This window comes from Podarcis bocagei (genome assembly GCF_964188305.1).
Source record: "Podarcis bocagei genome assembly, chromosome: 6".
Taxonomy (NCBI): Eukaryota; Metazoa; Chordata; class Lepidosauria; order Squamata; family Lacertidae; genus Podarcis; species Podarcis bocagei.
In genome coordinates this window covers 88,990,608-89,007,834 of record NC_138130.1, presented here as the reverse complement: position 1 = coordinate 89,007,834, position 17,227 = coordinate 88,990,608, and the positions used below count along the sequence as shown (strand labels likewise).

At 41.5% G+C, this 17,227-nt stretch overlaps 1 protein-coding gene across 1 annotated transcript in view; it reads left to right on the top strand.

Moving 5' to 3' along the window:
- The window catches only part of ARHGAP42 (Rho GTPase activating protein 42), a 182,869-nt gene that overhangs the window by 143,399 nt on the left and 22,243 nt on the right, over positions 1-17,227 (top strand). The window contains exons 13-17 of the mRNA XM_081197641.1: positions 1,575-1,637; positions 3,601-3,675; positions 5,413-5,497; positions 6,745-6,803; positions 8,031-8,136. Of these exons, the coding sequence (XP_081053767.1) occupies positions 1,575-1,637; positions 3,601-3,675; positions 5,413-5,497; positions 6,745-6,803; positions 8,031-8,136 (388 nt within the window). The remainder of the gene's footprint in view (positions 1-1,574; positions 1,638-3,600; positions 3,676-5,412; positions 5,498-6,744; positions 6,804-8,030; positions 8,137-17,227) is intronic.

Below are 17,227 nucleotides of genomic sequence, written 5' to 3'. Positions count from 1 at the left end.
TAGTTTACCACTATGCGCATACAGTTTGTTTTAAATCACAAAACTCAATAAACCACAGCCGTGTCTATCTGAAAGTTGTGGCTTCTCTCAAAATAACCTATACAAACCACAGATTTTATTGCAATATGCAAGCTTGGTTTGTTCGCTATTTCGTCTACAATTTGTTTCAGTGGTTTGGGGATGAGGGGTGGCAAATCTGCCCTGTGAAAATAGAAGGATTTGTTGGGGAGTCATGTTGCTGCGTGCTTTTGGTATGTAGCATGGTGACTGCTGGATTCCAAGTTCGTCTCCCTTCTTCGTCTGCTAGGGGCGATATAACTTAGCCGTCCAGCAAAAGCTCTGCTTGCAGGTCACTTCTGCTGGACATTTACTGACCATTCTTCCCAGACCTCTCCACTGGCAAGGAAGAGGGAGTAATAAGAACTTCCCATTCATCACGCTACCTATCTAAAGTGACCCTGGAACGCTTTTTTTTTCTGTACAAAACTATATATGAGTGTTAAAATTGTAAGAAGCTTACTTGCTCTTGACCAGTTACGTCAATCTTGTCAGGAACATCGCTTTTATACATTTTGTTCTTCTTAATTTAGCCAGTTAGCAAAATCAGCCATGGATATACTTTTAGGAATAGCTTCGAAGAACAGCTTATTTTGGCTGCACTAATTAGAGATCCTAACTAATCGCGCCTTTCCTGCCTTCAAGTGTTTTTAGTAGATGTCGGCAATAACCTGTTTTGTTTCCGCCCCGCAAATGCCCTAGGATGTCAGTTTAGCCTGACATTTCCACTTTCCCAAGGAGCTCATCATGATGTAATTCTCAGCCTCCAACACTTCCTCTTGAATTGTTGGTGCTAAGTACTGCTCTGTCTTAGATTCCAGGTGACAATAATGCCCTTTTTGTTCTTCATGCCACTGCTTTTTTTTAACACATTGAATGTTTCGAAGATGTGCATTAAAAGGTAAAGGCAGTGGGCATGATCCTAAGAAACATAGGTGCACCAAAGTCCAGGGGATTTCAGACACACATTTAAGCATTTACGTCTTACTGATTTTGTGCTTGAAATCTGTCCTTAAACTCCTTTGGATTTCAGTGTGCCTTTGGATCATGAATAGGGTCTCTTGAAATAAGTGAAGTTAGAAGTTAGAAAAGCCACCCAGGTATCAGGATGGGGCTCCTTCCCCTCGCCGTGAGCCTGGCCCCATCTCTTCAACACTTGCTGAGGGCTATTAACAAATCACATTTCTCCTTCCCCTTTCCTTCCGATATTGAGCAGCAACTAGCCAGAAAAGCTGGAAGAATTAGAGGTTTCTAATAACAAACCACTGTTGTTTTGAAAAAAAATGTGCATCAGGGTCAGTTCCAGAGATTGCAATAATTTCTGTCCCGTAACTTCTAACACTGTTCTAAGAGGGCTAGGCCTCAAAAAATAAATAACTGGAATGAATCAATTGAATATTGAGATAAGTATTTTATTTGCGTGGCCATGAAGTCACAAGCCACGAGTTTCTGGTTTGCTTGCTGGACTGTGGCAGCTATTGAAAATCTGGCTTAATTTGTTCCTCCCATTTTGACAGCGTTCCTCAATGAAGCTGGCTTTAACTTTGTAAGGAAATGCATTCATGCAGTAGAGACGAGAGGTATGTATCAAGTGATGTGCAAGGCATCCGGTTCTGCCTTAGCAGAAATGAATTTTTTGGTGCCTTAAGGACTGTTGGACACAGAGCTGCAGCAAATCTCACCCATTGCATGTGTTTGTAAAGTGTGGCTTGATTTAAACATGGAACAGGCTGTGCACAATAGGCTGCGTGAGCACACACATACACCCCACCATATGATGTTACATGTGGCAGTCCGTTTTTTTCAAACAACAGCATTAATAATGTTATTTGTTTGTTGAACTACTTACTCACTCTTCACTAAAGGGCCCCCAGCTTATTTTAAACTATGGTTTAATAAAAATAAACCAAGTACCGTATTTTTCGCTCTATAGGACACATTTTTCCCCCTCCAAAAATAGAGGGGAAATGTGTGTGCGTCCTATGGAGCGAATGCAGGCTCCTTGGCTTCAGCGATAGCAACACTAAGCCTCCGAAGCACAGAGGGAGCACTCCCTCTGGGCTCCAAAGGCTTTGTGTTGCTTTCGCTGAAGCCTGGACAGCGAGAGGCGTCGGTGCGCACCGACCCCTCTCACTCTCCTAGCTTCAGGGATAGCCCCATGCAGCCCCTTCCGGCAGGGGCTATGGCTTCTTTAGCCCCGCGTAGCCTCTCCCAGCAGGGAGAGGTTGTGTGGGGCTAAAGAGGAAGCCGAAACAGCCAGCGGGATGGATCCCTTGGCTTGTTCCATAGCCGCGCGCAACCCCTCCGGCAGGGAGAGGCTGCACGGGGCTATGGCCTCTTTAGCCTGTACGCTGCTTCTTGGGGGGGGGGGATAAGATTTTTTTTCTTGATTTCCCCGCCTAAAAACTAGGTGCGCCCTATGGTCCGGTGCGCCCTATGGAGCGAAAAATACGGTACTGGTGCATGCTGTTCAAATGTTCCCAATTTGCTCCTCCCCATGCTAACCATTTGCCATGGGAAGAAGAAAACAAACCATTCGCATTACATGTGAGCCAGCTTCTGCGATTTGCTTCCCTGTGATCAGGAAGCCAAGAAAAACCTTTGCTTCTAAGCCAAATCAGAGAATGTTGAGGAAACAAACCACAAACATTGATTCACATGCAACACAAAGCCAGCCTCCGGGTAGTTTCCTCCTTGCCACAGCAAAGAACTCGCAGGGAATAGTATTGCTTGTTTATGTCAAGCCGTGGTTTAAAGTAAACTGGGCTTGAATGTGACTTGTGAAGCAGCTGAATGTAAGCCACAGTTTCAATGCAGTTTTAGGTGCTTAATCATACTCAATTTAACTTTGTGAATAAAATGTCATAGTGTTCAGTAGGGCTATTTTCTGAGTCCAACCGAAACTAAAGTGCTGAAAGCTAAAATAGCATATGACCAATTAACAGTTCCCAGTATTTCCAAAACCTTTTCCTTTCTAAAAAGCTGATTCTTCAATACTGAAAACAGCAGGAATCCGGAGTTTTTTGACTGAAAATGCTGGTTTGTGAACTATCTAACTAATCAGGAGAGGGATCTTGCACAAAACAAACTCAGTACAGGAAACCAGACCATTCTGAGACTTCCAACGGCACCAGAAACCATGAAATTGTAAATGTGGACATAATGATGAGGATTTCAACTTAAACTGCAATACTTTCATTTGCAAGCCTGAAAAGACGGCTTTATACAACCTGGTTCTGTGCCTGTTTACTTGGAAGTATCTTCAACTGAGTACAACAGAACTTGCTCCTAAGGTCCAGATCTGTGTGGCTGCAATCTTATTCCTGTTTATTTTGTGAATAAGCTCCATTGTGTTCAATGGAAATTACTCCTAGGTAATTAAGATTGCTGCCTTTGTGGGGGTTTTTAAAAAATAATTTGGTTCCGTAAGTTGCTGCAGTGAGAGAGGAACAGTGCCGATATTATAAGTAAATCAAATTAGCTGCCTAAATGCAAATGTCTTAACACGGCAAAAACTTACATTTTCTATTTTGGCCTTTGAAGGTATCACAATTTTGGGGTTGTACCGAATAGGTGGCGTGAATTCCAAAGTTCAGAAGCTGATGAATACCGTATTTTGTAAGTGTGGCTATGTGCCATCTTGCTTATTTGAAGTCTTCTATTATTGTGTATAGTGCTGTGTGTGAAAATTGGGTATACAAGCAGGAGCAAATGGAACAGGGAGCATGTCAGCCATTCCATTTTAAATAGCAGCCTAGTCAACAGTTCATTTTAAATGGGTTTGGTGGCTGCATATGTTTTGCATTTAACAAAGTCTGAAAGGTGGCGCAGCCTCTCCAGCTTTTAGATGGGGTTCCTGGGTGTATCAACACCAGCTTCCATGGTGTTAGGTACCATATATAAATAAGTTTCAGAGTGAGTTCTTTTCTTCTGGCTGAGATGGATTTCAACAGAGGTTTAGATCACATTTTTGAAGATATGGTAGAATTTATTTCGTATCCTATGTCATGCTCCCATTGGTCTTTAATCGCAGTGAGGGGATCTGTAGTATCTTGGAGTAGTATTTTTAATATTGTAGGTACCGCCCCTTTGCTGTGTCCCTCTGTTGTTAGGATGAGTTTTTTCAAACCCAAACCCAACCCTCACACATACAAGCAAACCACATTGCAACCAACCGAACACAACCAACCAAACTTTAGATCCTCCAATCTCTCACAAAAATAAATCCATAAATAAAGGACTTACCCACATGATTCTGACACAAAAATCCTGCCCAAGCACCATGCAATAGAACGAAAGATCAATATTCCCCCCCCCTCCTCTTGCTTTTCTCCCAACTGCATAACGCACATGACAACAGTGTCATAGCGAATGTAAACAAAATGTGGAAAAGACTATGAATTGAAAGTGGAGACACTGTATTTCTCTGTGTTTATTTGCTTGTTTGTTACACGAGAAAAGTTTTAATGCAAACTAATTTCTTTACACGCTGCACTTTCTCCAGTGCAAGTAGAGATTTAGGCATATAGAGCACTCTAACCCCCTTCTGCCCTAGTGTGATAAACAGCAGAGGTTTCGTTAAAGCTCTTCTATTTATGCATCTCTAATAATAATAATAATAATAATAATAATAATAATAATAATAATAATAATAATTAATAATAATTTTATTTATATCCCACCTTCCCCAGCCAAAGCCGGGCTCAGAGCAGCTAACAACAATAAAAATAGGGCTTTAAAAGTTAAAGGGCTTTAAAGGTTAAAACCAGCACCTTAAACCTGATCCTGTACTCCACCAGCTGGTATAGCACCGGGTGAATGAGTAAGCATTAGCAAAGGACCCTGTCGAAACCTCATTTGCTCATTAGGAGGGAAAGCCGGTAGAGGCTTAAAGCCCTTTTCTCTCAGATGAATGAATGCATACGCAAACTGGCTGAGGTATATAATAGACTTCCTTGCCATCCATGGCTACTCTAAGGACAGATAACAAACCTAGCTGCTTAACCGCCAGCTTGAATGTTGTTCCAAATATGTCATTGATTGCGTAAGTCACTCACTGGATACGTAGCAGGGTCAGAGATGCTGCACTTAGGGATGGAAAGCAGGATAAAAATGTTTTAAATAAATATCCCAAACTCAAAAATTATCACTGGCAGAGCAATGGAACAGCAAACTTCTTTAACAGGGGCTGCTGGTGAGTGAACCTAGGTAGGATCTTACATTTGCACAGAATGAGCTGTGTGTTTCCAGTGGTTGGAACCATAGAAACTGGATGACTCCTTCCATTGATGTATTGGGGCAGTCATGTCAGATATTTAAGACACATTCTACATTCACCTCCTTTCTCTTTCACAGCTCCAAAATCCCCTCCCGACATGGACATCGATTTGGAAATTTGGGACAACAAAACTATTACCAGTGGACTAAAGAACTACCTCAGGTGAGTAAGCTGTGCGGTTTCAAAATTTCTTGTTTCCTGCTAGCTTAACAATATTTCTTTCACCCTGCAATCCCAGTGTAATATAATGGGGAAACAGCACCATATAATATCGGAGATAACCAGCCAATATTCATTTATATTAATAGCTATCTTTTCCGGTTATTATGCACCATAAATCCCTCTGCTTGCAACGAGGCCTGTTTAATTTCTAAACGGTTATCTAATGTTCACAGCACTGGGCAGTAAATCTCTCTTTAATTGGCAAATTTATTCTGTCAAAACGGCGTAGCATTATTTTCCTAACACGACGTTCAAGTAGAGTAAACGAAACTATAACTCCTGGAAGAGTTCTCATGAGTTTTGTAGTATAGGTGATTACATTTGTGGGGGTATGAAAAAATAAATAAATACCAGCCTGCCATTCCAGGAAGGCTCTATTCCATATACCCTCATGTAGTAGAAGTAAGTTATGCTTCTACGAAGTAGAGAACCTTTTCTGCGTGCTGCCTTAACTCTGGAATGCCAGTCAGCACTCAGGGCTGATTTCCTTAAGAATGGATAGGTTTGATCTTCTTGCAGTCCATGGGACTCTCAAGAGTCTTCTCCAGCACCAGAATTCAAAAGCATCAATTCTTCAGCGATCAGCCTTCTTTATGGTCCAGCTCCCACTTCCATACATCACTACTGGGAAAACCATAGCTTTAACTATACGTACCTTTGTTGGCAAGGTGATGTCTCTGCTTTTTAAGATGCTGTCTAGGTTTGTCGTTGCTTTTCTCCCAAGAAGCAGGTGTGGCCTGATTTTGTAAGGCAGCTTCGCATGTTCCAAATGCTGGCTGGAGACAAGAATCAACAGGTGGTTCTTCCACTTGAGGATTCAAATAAGCAGCCAGACATACACAGCCCGGTAATCTTAACAATTGGAATGATCAGCCCTGTAGCAGAAAGGAATCTGGCAATTGTCCACAGTTTAGTAGGCAAGCGTGCTCTCCTCCCACGTTGTCTGTTTCACTCCAGCAGGGCATGCCAGGATGACTTAATTTGTCTTTTCCAACTGTACTGTTAATTTCTCCTCCCAACTGTACTGTTGCTTGAAGTTTCACTTGGAGCTATCTTTCGTTTATATCTTAGCGAGTTTAGGGTGGAGCAATAGCAAGAGACTATTTTGCAACCAACAAGAAATTTGGATAATGTACTAAACTCTTCTTCTTTCTTCCCTCCCCCCCCAAAAAAAATGTTTTACCCAGGTGCCTTGCAGAGCCACTGATGACCTACAAGTTGCACAAGGATTTCGTCGTTGCCGTCAGTAAGTGAAAATTCAGTCAAAAGCTGGTGACTGCAAATCCTTGGGAAACCTTGAGAGAAATTTGCATTCACCAGCTGCCCAGGGATTTTGTTTGAGAGATAAGGCTTAACAGTGGAAATATTGGGCATAGGGCCAAACTAGCTAACTGTGTAAAATCCATATGTGTAAACCCAGTCATGAAAAAAAAAAAAATTGGAGGTCTAGTTTTCACTCCGCTGCAATGACCTGGGTAGGGCAAGGCGTGGGGAAGCTTGAAGCTTCCAGTTCCTGATGAACTACAACTCCCATCAGCCCCAACAAGCATGGCCAATGGCCAGGGATGACAGGAGTTGTAGTTCTGCAACATCTGGAAGGCCAGAGGTGGTGGTTATTTTTATTTATTTTGCACTCGCATAAATACAGTACAAACCCAATGATAAAATCCATTCGTAACTAAAATGCATGAAGTAAGCAATTCCATCAAAGCATTAAGAGCATCTGTGATTAAAACATACAACAAAACAAGTCAGTTGTTTTTTTTAAAAAAAAAACACAGTTGAAACCATTAGATTAGGGCATTTGAGCCAGTGGAATGCCAAAATCATAGATCATAGAATTGTAGGCTTGGAAAAGGACCCTGAGGATCAGGTAAAGGTAAAGGGACCCCTGACCATTGGGTCCAGTTGCGGACGACTCTGGGGTTGCGGCACTCATCTCACTTTACTGGCCGAGGGAGCCGGCATACAGCTTCCGGGTCATGTGACCAGCATGACTAGGCCACTTCTGGCAAACCAGAGCAGCGCACGGAAACGCCGTTTACCTTCCCGCCAGAGTGGTGCCTGTTTATCTACTTGCACTGCGTGCTTTCGAACTGCTAGGTTGGCAGGAGCAGGGACCGAGCAACGGGAGCTCACCCTGTCGCGGGGATTCGAACTGCCGACCTTCTGATCGGCAAGCCCTAGGCTCTGTGGTCTCCCGCTTTTGTTGGACTACAACTCCCATCATCCCTGACCTCTGGTTCTGCAAGTTGTAGTCCATCAACATCAGCCCCATATGGCATGACCAGTGGTGGGGACATGCTGGGAGTTGTAGTCCAGTCACATCTTGATGGCAACAAGTTCCCCATTCCTTGTTTAAATCAATCCTTAGAGCTAAGATGCAGCCTGTTTTGTTCCTTGATAAGTTTTTTAAAAAAACAAACCAATGTATTGTGTGTGTTTTGTTTTTTAATCATTATTATTTTAATAGAGTCTGATGACCAAAATTACAGGGTGGAAGCAGTCCATGCACTTGTTCACAAACTGCCAGAGAAAAACCGAGAGATGCTGGAGATCCTGGTCAAGCACTTGGTCAAGTAATAACTATTTTCTTTCCTTTATGGTGATGGTGCCGGGAGGAGAGATGAAAGGGAGGGAAGATGCGTCTGTGTAGTTTATTTTCTGGCACCACTCTTCACCTTCCCTAATTGCTTCATTCCAAAGAGATGAAATTATTATTATTGAAATTACGATTATTGATACCGCCCTATATGATGCTTAAGCTGTCTAAGGTTGTGAGCAAAGAGCTGCTGACTGGAATTGTATTTGTTGCTGGAGCCCTGGAGGTTCTCGACAAATAAGCAGCGCACATTAAATTAACCTGTTAATTGTAATTGCCCTCTGTTTCTGCCAGGGAGTGAGTCTGTGGAAAATGAGTCTGTGGAAAAGAAGCTCAAGGCCCTTTCATCTCCTGTAATACTTTCATGTCTTTCTAAAAAACACAAACTGAAATGGCACTGCTCTGCTTAGGCCTAATGTTTGTGTGCTGTAGGAAGGATTCTTGTTTCCTTCTCGTTTTCGTTTTGTTGAGCTTTCCAATTCAGAAAACATCACGGGGTAGTAGTTGATAATATGATATATAAAGTACGTGACATTAGAATTTTATTTGATACTTACCAAAGAAATGGAGGGAACTCAGAGGCACGATAGAGCTTAAGTTAAATATGTAACCTATATATGTGTGTTTATGAATGTATGTATGTTTCCTGAAAATCAATAAAAACTTAATTTACAAAAGAAAATATCACGGGGTAAAGCCCATAAAGAAATCTATTCGGAATAATTAGGTGTTATACTTGGGTGGATGAAGTGAAAAATGTTTATATATAGCGGACAGATGGAGAATCAGAAGTTCTTTAGCTTTTAAACTTTTCTTTCTCTTTTCTCTTCTCTTTTCTTTCTCTTTCTGTCTCTTTATCTCTTTTAATTCTTTTTCCATTCCATCTTTCTTTCTTTCCCCTCTTCTCTTTCTCGCCCCTGAATTAATGTTTTAGTTTGGACCCCAAAAAAAGACATTTGATAATAATCTTTGTATTTTTCTTTATAAATTGTTTTCATAAAATGAAAAGCATCCCAACAAAAACAAAAAAGGGAATAATGAATCTGTTGGTAGAAAGGAATGGCGAGACATGGAGAGGGATGGTTGGTTTATTTCTAAATAAATTGCTTTATGAATTAGAATGGGTGACTTTCACATGTCAATATATGCGTTCACCTGCGTGGCTAGCTGAGATGCGTATTCTCATTTCCAGAAGAAAGCAGCAAGTGATGGTTTTGCTGGTGTGCATCTGTGACCATGGGTAAAATTTCTGTCACGTCACCTCAAGCATAGTGTTTTTTGGTGGATTTGATTTACACATTTAGTTGACTGTCAACAAGACCTGGTTCGTACATGCATGCAGACTCATCGCTTTATTTCTCTGCACATTATTACTGGAAAGTACTACCTTTGGTAGGAGATCTATGATGGCAGCATTTTTTCATCTCCGCTGAGCTAAGCAGTTGGTCCCTTAATTCTCTCGCCCTGACCTCGCCACTGTGATCCACGCAACAGTCACCTCCAGGCTTCATTATTGTAACTCGCTCTACATGGGACTGCCCTTGAAACTGACCCAGAAACTCCAGCGGGTGCAGAATGCCGCGGCGAGACTCCTTACGGGGTCCTCATCGCGGGATCACATTCACCCTATGCTATACCAGCTCTGCTGGCTCCCAGTGGAGTACAGGATCAGGTTTAAGGTGCTGGTGTTAATCTTTAAAGCCCTATACAGCCTAGGACCCTCGTACCTATGGGACTGCCTCTCCTGGTATGCCCCACGGAGGACCTTAAGGTCTGCAAATAATAACACCCTGAATATCCCAGGTCCCAGGGAGATTAGACTGGCCTCGACCATGGCCTTTTTGGCCGTGGCCCCGGCCTGGTGGAACACTCTCTCACAAGAGACCAGGGCCCTGCGGGATTTGATATCTTTCCGCAGGGCCTGCAAGACGGAGCTGTCCACCAGGCCTTTGGTTGGGGTTCAGTCTGATTCTTTTCTTTCTGTATAAGAACAAGCATTAAAGAGGCCTCCTAGCCCGCTCACAGGTCCTTTATAAGACCAGTGGTAACAGTTGGCCCTGGAGAATTTTACTCTCAATTTTACCCATGGACTGCCATCTGTCCAGATTTTAATTTGCTCTGAACTAATTTTAAGATAAGGGAGCGGGTGGCGCTGTGGGTTAAATCACTGAGCCTAGGACTTGCCGATCAGAAGGTCGGCGGTTCGAATCCCCGCAACGGAGTGAGCTCCCGTTGCTCTGTCCCTGCTCCTGCCAACCTAGCAGTTCGAAAGCACGTCAAAAGTGCAAGTAGATAAATAGGTACCACTCTGGCGGGAAGGTAAACAGCGTTTCCGTGCTCTGCTCTGGTTTGCCAGAAGCGACTTAGTCATGCTGGTCACATGACCCGGAAGCTGTACGCCAGTTCCCTCAGCCAATAAAGCGAGATGAGCGCCGCAACCCCAGAGTCAGCCACGACTGGACCTAATGGTCAGGGGTCCCTTTACCTTTACTTTAATTTTAAGATGTATTTTAATTAATTGATTGCCTGTTTTTATGTTCTTATGTTCTTTGTATACTGTGTTAGTTTTATGTTAGCCGCCCTGAGCCCGGCTCAAGCCAGGGAGGGCGGGGTACAAATAAGAATTTATTATTATTATTATTATTATTATTATTATTATTATTATTATTCACATATGCATGTCATTGTATGATGTAATCACCTGGTGATGATCGTGCATGTGTGAACCAGCTCCCAAGTGTACAGCAGTTAAAGTACCATAAAAGTGAAGTGAAGTGATGTAGATTCATTTTTGTACGTTTCGAAATTTACATTTTGTAAAGCACACTGAAAAACCTGTGATGTCACAACTGCAGAATATGAGTAAAAAAAATCGAAATAAGAGTTGTACAAATAAGCAGATCTTGCTTCTTACTCTGAGGACTGGATTGTGGAAGCTATTTTTGCATTCTGTGCCATCTTAATATAAAAGAGGAAGGAGGAAGATCACCCCATAACTCACACACCAATCTGCAAATTGACAATATCCAAAACTTCACATTGGCCTGTAATAATAGTAATAGTTTCAGAAGACAGTGATTTTGTTTTTTTTGTTTTTTTGAATAAAGGATATTGCCACCTTTCCCTTACCTTTCAATACCAGATTACTTTTTGCAGGGAAAAGTAAAGTAGGCCTAAGGAAAATTGGTTTATTAAAAAGTTCCAGCATTCTGAAAAAAAGTAATGTTCTAAAACTTCTGCAAGAACCTAAGCCTTTGAACCTGTTTGCAGATTGGTGGCTAGCCATTACTTAGAATGATATCAAATTCCATTTTCTGTTTTGTCATCTTTACTATCCAATTTGTCACCATGGTAACCTAAAGCAACATAATATTCTGTGTTGTGGGCGATAAATTCAGAGTGAAAGGGAAACTGGTTTAGTATTCCTACCTGTGTTTGGACCCTATTTGTCAAAGTCCCATTCTGGATAAGGAACTGAAAATCTGCATAGCACCCTGGAGCCATCTGACTTAACAAAATGAAGCCATGAAGCGCCATAATTTTTATTTTATTTTATTGGGCTAAGATCCAAGATGTAACTGAACGACTGCAAGGAATCATAAAACCCACTGACAAATACCCCTTCCTCTTGGTTCATGTGGGAACCAATGACACTGCAAGCAATAGCCTCCAGAAGATCAAAAGAGACTACGAGGCTCTCGGCAGGAAATTGAAGCAACTAAATGCACAAATTGTCATCTCGTCTGTCCTCCCAGTTGAACGACGTGGCCCAGGGAGAGAGGGGAAAATAGTGGAAGTGCCAGCGCTTAATGGCGGTCCTACCTCCGAGCTCCGGAGAAGGACTGCTTCGCAAGTTCGGGTCTTACCCGCTACGGCAAGCGGGGGACCCCTAAAATCCCAGGCGCTGAAGCCTGAGAACAAGGAGACTCGGTGGGCACCTTCGCGCCCCCCGGTACCGTGAAAGAGCCTTTTTAAAGGCTACGGATCGACATCGGGAGTGAGCGCGGTGCTGAGAGTCGCTACCCAGCCTGCGAAGTGAAGCCGCGTCGCCATAAGCGGAGAGCGCCGATTCCTTCCTGAAAAGAAATTCGGACTGATTCCCCGTGAGTAAGAACTGAAAAATAACTGGGACTTTTCTTTTAATCTTAAAAATTGGGCTAAAAACGGGGGAGATCTAAACAAAGGAAGTCTGCCTCCCCCCGACCGCATGAAAGTGAAAGCAACGGAGCTCTAAACCTGCATCCGTTTAAATTCGTCCTTTGATCAGCTAAACCGGACATTTAAACCTTTGATCTCCCCTCTAGCAAGCAGGGCAGAGGGGAGGCGAATTTGAACATTAACTGCATGACTTATTTGAAGGAAAAAACCTCTGCTATCTTATCTACTTGAAAGTCTGAAACGGTCTGCCTTCTTAGTACACTGAGTTGACTTTTCCCTGTGAAGTGACACCTTGATACAAAGTTTCCACAGTGCCTGATTTTTGTACATTTTAAGAAGAAACAGTATAAACAGTATACTGGGCAACTGTGGCAATTGGAAGCTATAAGACTTTAGTAACATTGATTTTGACTGGATTAATCTCCTTTCTTTCTACATCTTGGATGGTCTCCTTTGTTCATGTATTTTGAAATTTCCTTCTATGGCCATTTTGATTTGCTCCCTCTAGAGGATAAAGTGAAGTCCAGCACGGCCTAAGACAGTGGAATTTTCCAAGGGAGAATAAATCCCGTGGGAATTGACCTTGACATGAGTGGGCCACAAGAAGAGATAACTACAAGAGCCAAGACCAAGCAACAACAACAGCAACAGCTGCAGCTGCAACAAGCAAAGAGAAGAGGTTCGATCTTAGGCGTAACAGCCGGACTAGCTGGAACAACAGGACAGGACAAAGGAGCAGCCGTTTCTATGGATGCTGTGACAGAAGCTTTGCTTAAGATAAACCAGACTCTGGAGTCTTTGACAAAACAGACTTCAGAGAACACACAAAAATTAACAGAAATATCAACAAGATTAAACCAGAATACAGAATCTATAAATAAATTGGTCGAGGAAAATGCCACCACGCGTCAAATTGCCGAAGAGGCCAAAGCCACAGCTGGAGAGACGCAGGAGAAATTAGAGCCACTTGCCAAGAAGGTCTATGAGCATGATGCAACCTTGGCCTTGTGGGAGTTACAGAGGAAAGAGAGAAACTTAAAATTAAGACTGATTCCGGAGAATGAAAATGACAACCTTGTGGAATATTTGACACGGGAGTTTGCGGATTGCTGGGACTTGGAGGAAGACGATTTCAAAATCACAACTGCCTTTAGACTCGGCAAAAAGCAAGATAGAAAGACACCAAGAGATTGTTTGATCACATTCAGATCTAAGGAGGAAAGAGATAAAATTTTAGGACTACACTTTGGAAAAGCCCTCCAAATTGGAAATTCAGCAGTACAGATCTTTAAAGACATACCAAAATATATCTTGGACTTAAGAAACTTCTACAAGGATTTGGTGCTTTTGTTAAAGAAAAATCAGATCCGCTTCAGGTGGGAATTCCCACAAGGACTGTCATTCGACTACAAGGCAAAGAAAGTGAAAATAAAGACAATTCAAGATAAAGACAAATTTCTGGCAAGATATCAGGAGGACCTACAGAAGGGGACTGTGGACGTACTTGCAGAACAGAGGAGAGCACTGGACGTCCTGAGTCTCTCGTTTGGACAAAAACCACCACCGTCAGAAGAAGAGCAACAACTTGGAGCTGTTGGAGGAGCCTTAAGAAAATAACAAGATGGCTCTGCAATTCCTTAGTTGGAATTGTAATGGACTGAATGGGCCTTTGAAGAGAAGACAAGTATTTCATATTTTGAACAGAGAACAATTGGATTTGATTTGTTTACAAGAAACTCACATAACTAGAGCCCACAGGAGATTACTCACAAATAAAAGGTTAGGACAAGAATTTATTTCATCAGACAAAGTTAAGAAGAGAGGAGTGGTAATATATGTGAAGGAGAAATGGGCTCCAAAAATGATATTTAAAGATGAACAAGGGAGATATCTGGCTGTGGAGATACAAGTACAAGGAGAAAAACTTTTAGTTGTTGGAATTTATGCACCAAATGAAGGCAAATCTGACTTCTTTAAGGGACTTCATGAAACTTTGACGGACTATCTGGATTATAATATGATAATCATGGGAGACATGAATGGCGTGGTCTCCACTAATATGGACAAGGCACAAAGACTAACAGTCACTAAAGAAGGGAGACTCCCTAAGACTTTTTTCGAAATGACAGAAAACATGGACTTGATAGACATTTGGAGAACAAGGAACCCTCTGGAGAGAGAGGGAACCTTCTTCTCCCAAGCAATGATGACCTGGACCAGAATTGACCAAATCTGGGTTACTAGTGGATTGGCTCCAAAGATTAAGAAAGTGGAAATCTGCCCAAAAACTTGCTCCGACCATAACGCCGTGAAGATGGAGATGAAACTCACAATAACCGGTCAATTTAGATGGAGAATGAATGACACCCTCTTTCGAGATAAGGAGATTCTCACGAAGGCCCAAAAGACCTTAAAAGATTATTTTGAAATAAATTTGAGGACTGACGTGGAGAAAAGAGTGATCTGGGACGCAAGTAAAGCTGTTATGAGAGGATTTTTGATTCAACAAAATTCAATAAAGAGGAAAAAACAAAATGAGAAAAAAGAGAAGATCTTGGAAATGATAAAGGAAGGAGAGAGGAAACTAAGAACAAAACCAAAGTCTCAGGACATATTAAGAGAGATTAAGTTATATCAAACTCAATATATGGAATTGATGAACCAAGAGATTGAATGGAAGATAAAGCAAATGAAACAAAAGACTTTTGAATCAGCAAATAAATGCGGTAAACTTTTGGCATGGCAATTGAAGAAAAGGCAGAAACTAAATACAGTTACAAGTCTAGAGGTTGATGGAAAGAGCATATCTAAACCTAATGAAATTAGAAATTGCTTTTTAAGTTATTTCAAAAAACTTTACACCCAAGGCCCGCAAAATGAAGAAGATATAGACAAATTCCTTGGAAGATATGGATTACAAAATATCTCTCAGCAAAGTAAGATGGACTTGAACCAGAGAATCTCAGAACAAGAGATAGAGGCTGCCATTCAGAGTATGCAACTGGGCAAATCTCCGGGACCAGATGGACTGACTTCTAGATACTACAAATCGCTGAAGGAATGGTTGATTCAACCACTAAGAGAAGTTTGTAATGAGATCCTTGAGGGAAAAAGGGCACCTGAATCGTGGAAAGAGGCATATATTTCACTCATACCAAAGTCAGAGACTGAAAAGACTCAACTCAAGAACTACCGCCCGATATCACTCCTTAATGTGGATTACAAAATTTTTGCAGACATTTTGGCAAAAAGATTTAAAAGAGTTTTGATCGAGAAGATTCATAAAGACCAAGCAGGCTTTCTCCCTAAAAGACACCTAGCAGACAATGTAAGGAATGTAATAGACATTTTGGAAAAGCTGGAGGTGAATATAAACACTAAAGCAGTATTGATCTTTGTGGACGCGGAGAAAGCCTTTGATAATATCTCTTGGAGTTTTATGAGGAAGAATCTTCATGGGATGGGGGTAGGCCAGGGTTTTGAGAATGGTATGACTGCAATATATTCTGAACAAAAAGCTAAGCTGATTGTAAATAATGTCGTGACTGAGGAACTTAAGATAGAAAAAGGAACTCGGCAGGGGTGCCCAATTTCCCCATTACTTTTTATTTCGGTTCTGGAGGTGTTGTTGAATATGATAAGAAATGACCAGCAGGTCAAAGGTGTGCAGGTCGGAGCTAAACATTACAAGTTAAGAGCGTATGCAGATGACCTAGTATTGACTTTGCAAGAGCCAAACACTAGTACGAAAAGGGTTTTAGAAATAATTCAACAATTTGGCCAGGTGGCTGGATTTAAGTTGAATAAGCAAAAAACTAAAGTCTTAGGGAAAAACCTAACAGATATGGAAAAGGAGAAATTTCAGGAGGAAACAGGTTTGACAGTGGTTAAGAAAGTCAAATACCTAGGGGTTTATTTAACACCTAAGAATGTTAATTTGTATAAGGACAATTATGAAAAATGTTGGTCAGAGATTAAAAAAGATCTAGAAATATGGTCAAATCTGAAACTGTCAATGTTAGGCCGAATTGCAGTAATTAAAATGAATGTATTGCCTAGAATGTTATTTTTGTTTCAGACCTTGCAGATTCTCGACAAGATGGAATGTTTTAAGAGGTGGCACAAAGACATTTCGAAATTTGTCTGGCAGGGCAAAAAGCCCCGAATTAAATTCAAAATACTGACTGACGCTAAAGAAAGAGGGGGTTTCGCCCTGCCGGACCTAAAATTGTACTATGAGGCAGCAGCGTTTTGCTGGCTGAAAGAATGGATGCTCCTCGAGAACACGGACATCTTGGATCTGGAAGGCTTCAATAATGCTTTTGGTTGGCATGCATATCTTTGGTATGATAAGGTTAACAGTATCTTTAAAAATCACATTGTTAGAAAAGCATTATTTAATGTCTGGATAAGATACAAAGACTTATTGGAAAATAAAACCCCTAGATGGGTGTCACCAGTGGAGGCTAAAGCAGTGAAGAAACTCAATATGGAGGTCGGATGGCCGAAATATTGGGAAATTTTAGAACAGGATGGAGACAAGGTTAAACTACAAAGTCAGGAGAAATTGAAGCACAAAGTAGAAAATTGGTTTCAATATCGTCAAATAATGGAAATTTTTAAACAGGATAGGAAAATCGGTTTCCAAGTGGAGAAATCAAAACTAGAGACTGAATTGTTAGAACCCAATACTAAGAATTTATCTAGAATGTATAACTTGCTGTTGAAATGGAACACACAGGATGAAACAGTTAAATCTGCTATGATTAAGTGGGCGCAGGATGTTGGACACAACATTATGTCAGATGACTGGGAATGGTTATGGAACACCGGTATCAAATTTACGGCATGTAATGCCTTAAAGGAAAACATTATGAAAATGGTATACAGGTGGTACATGACCCCAGTCA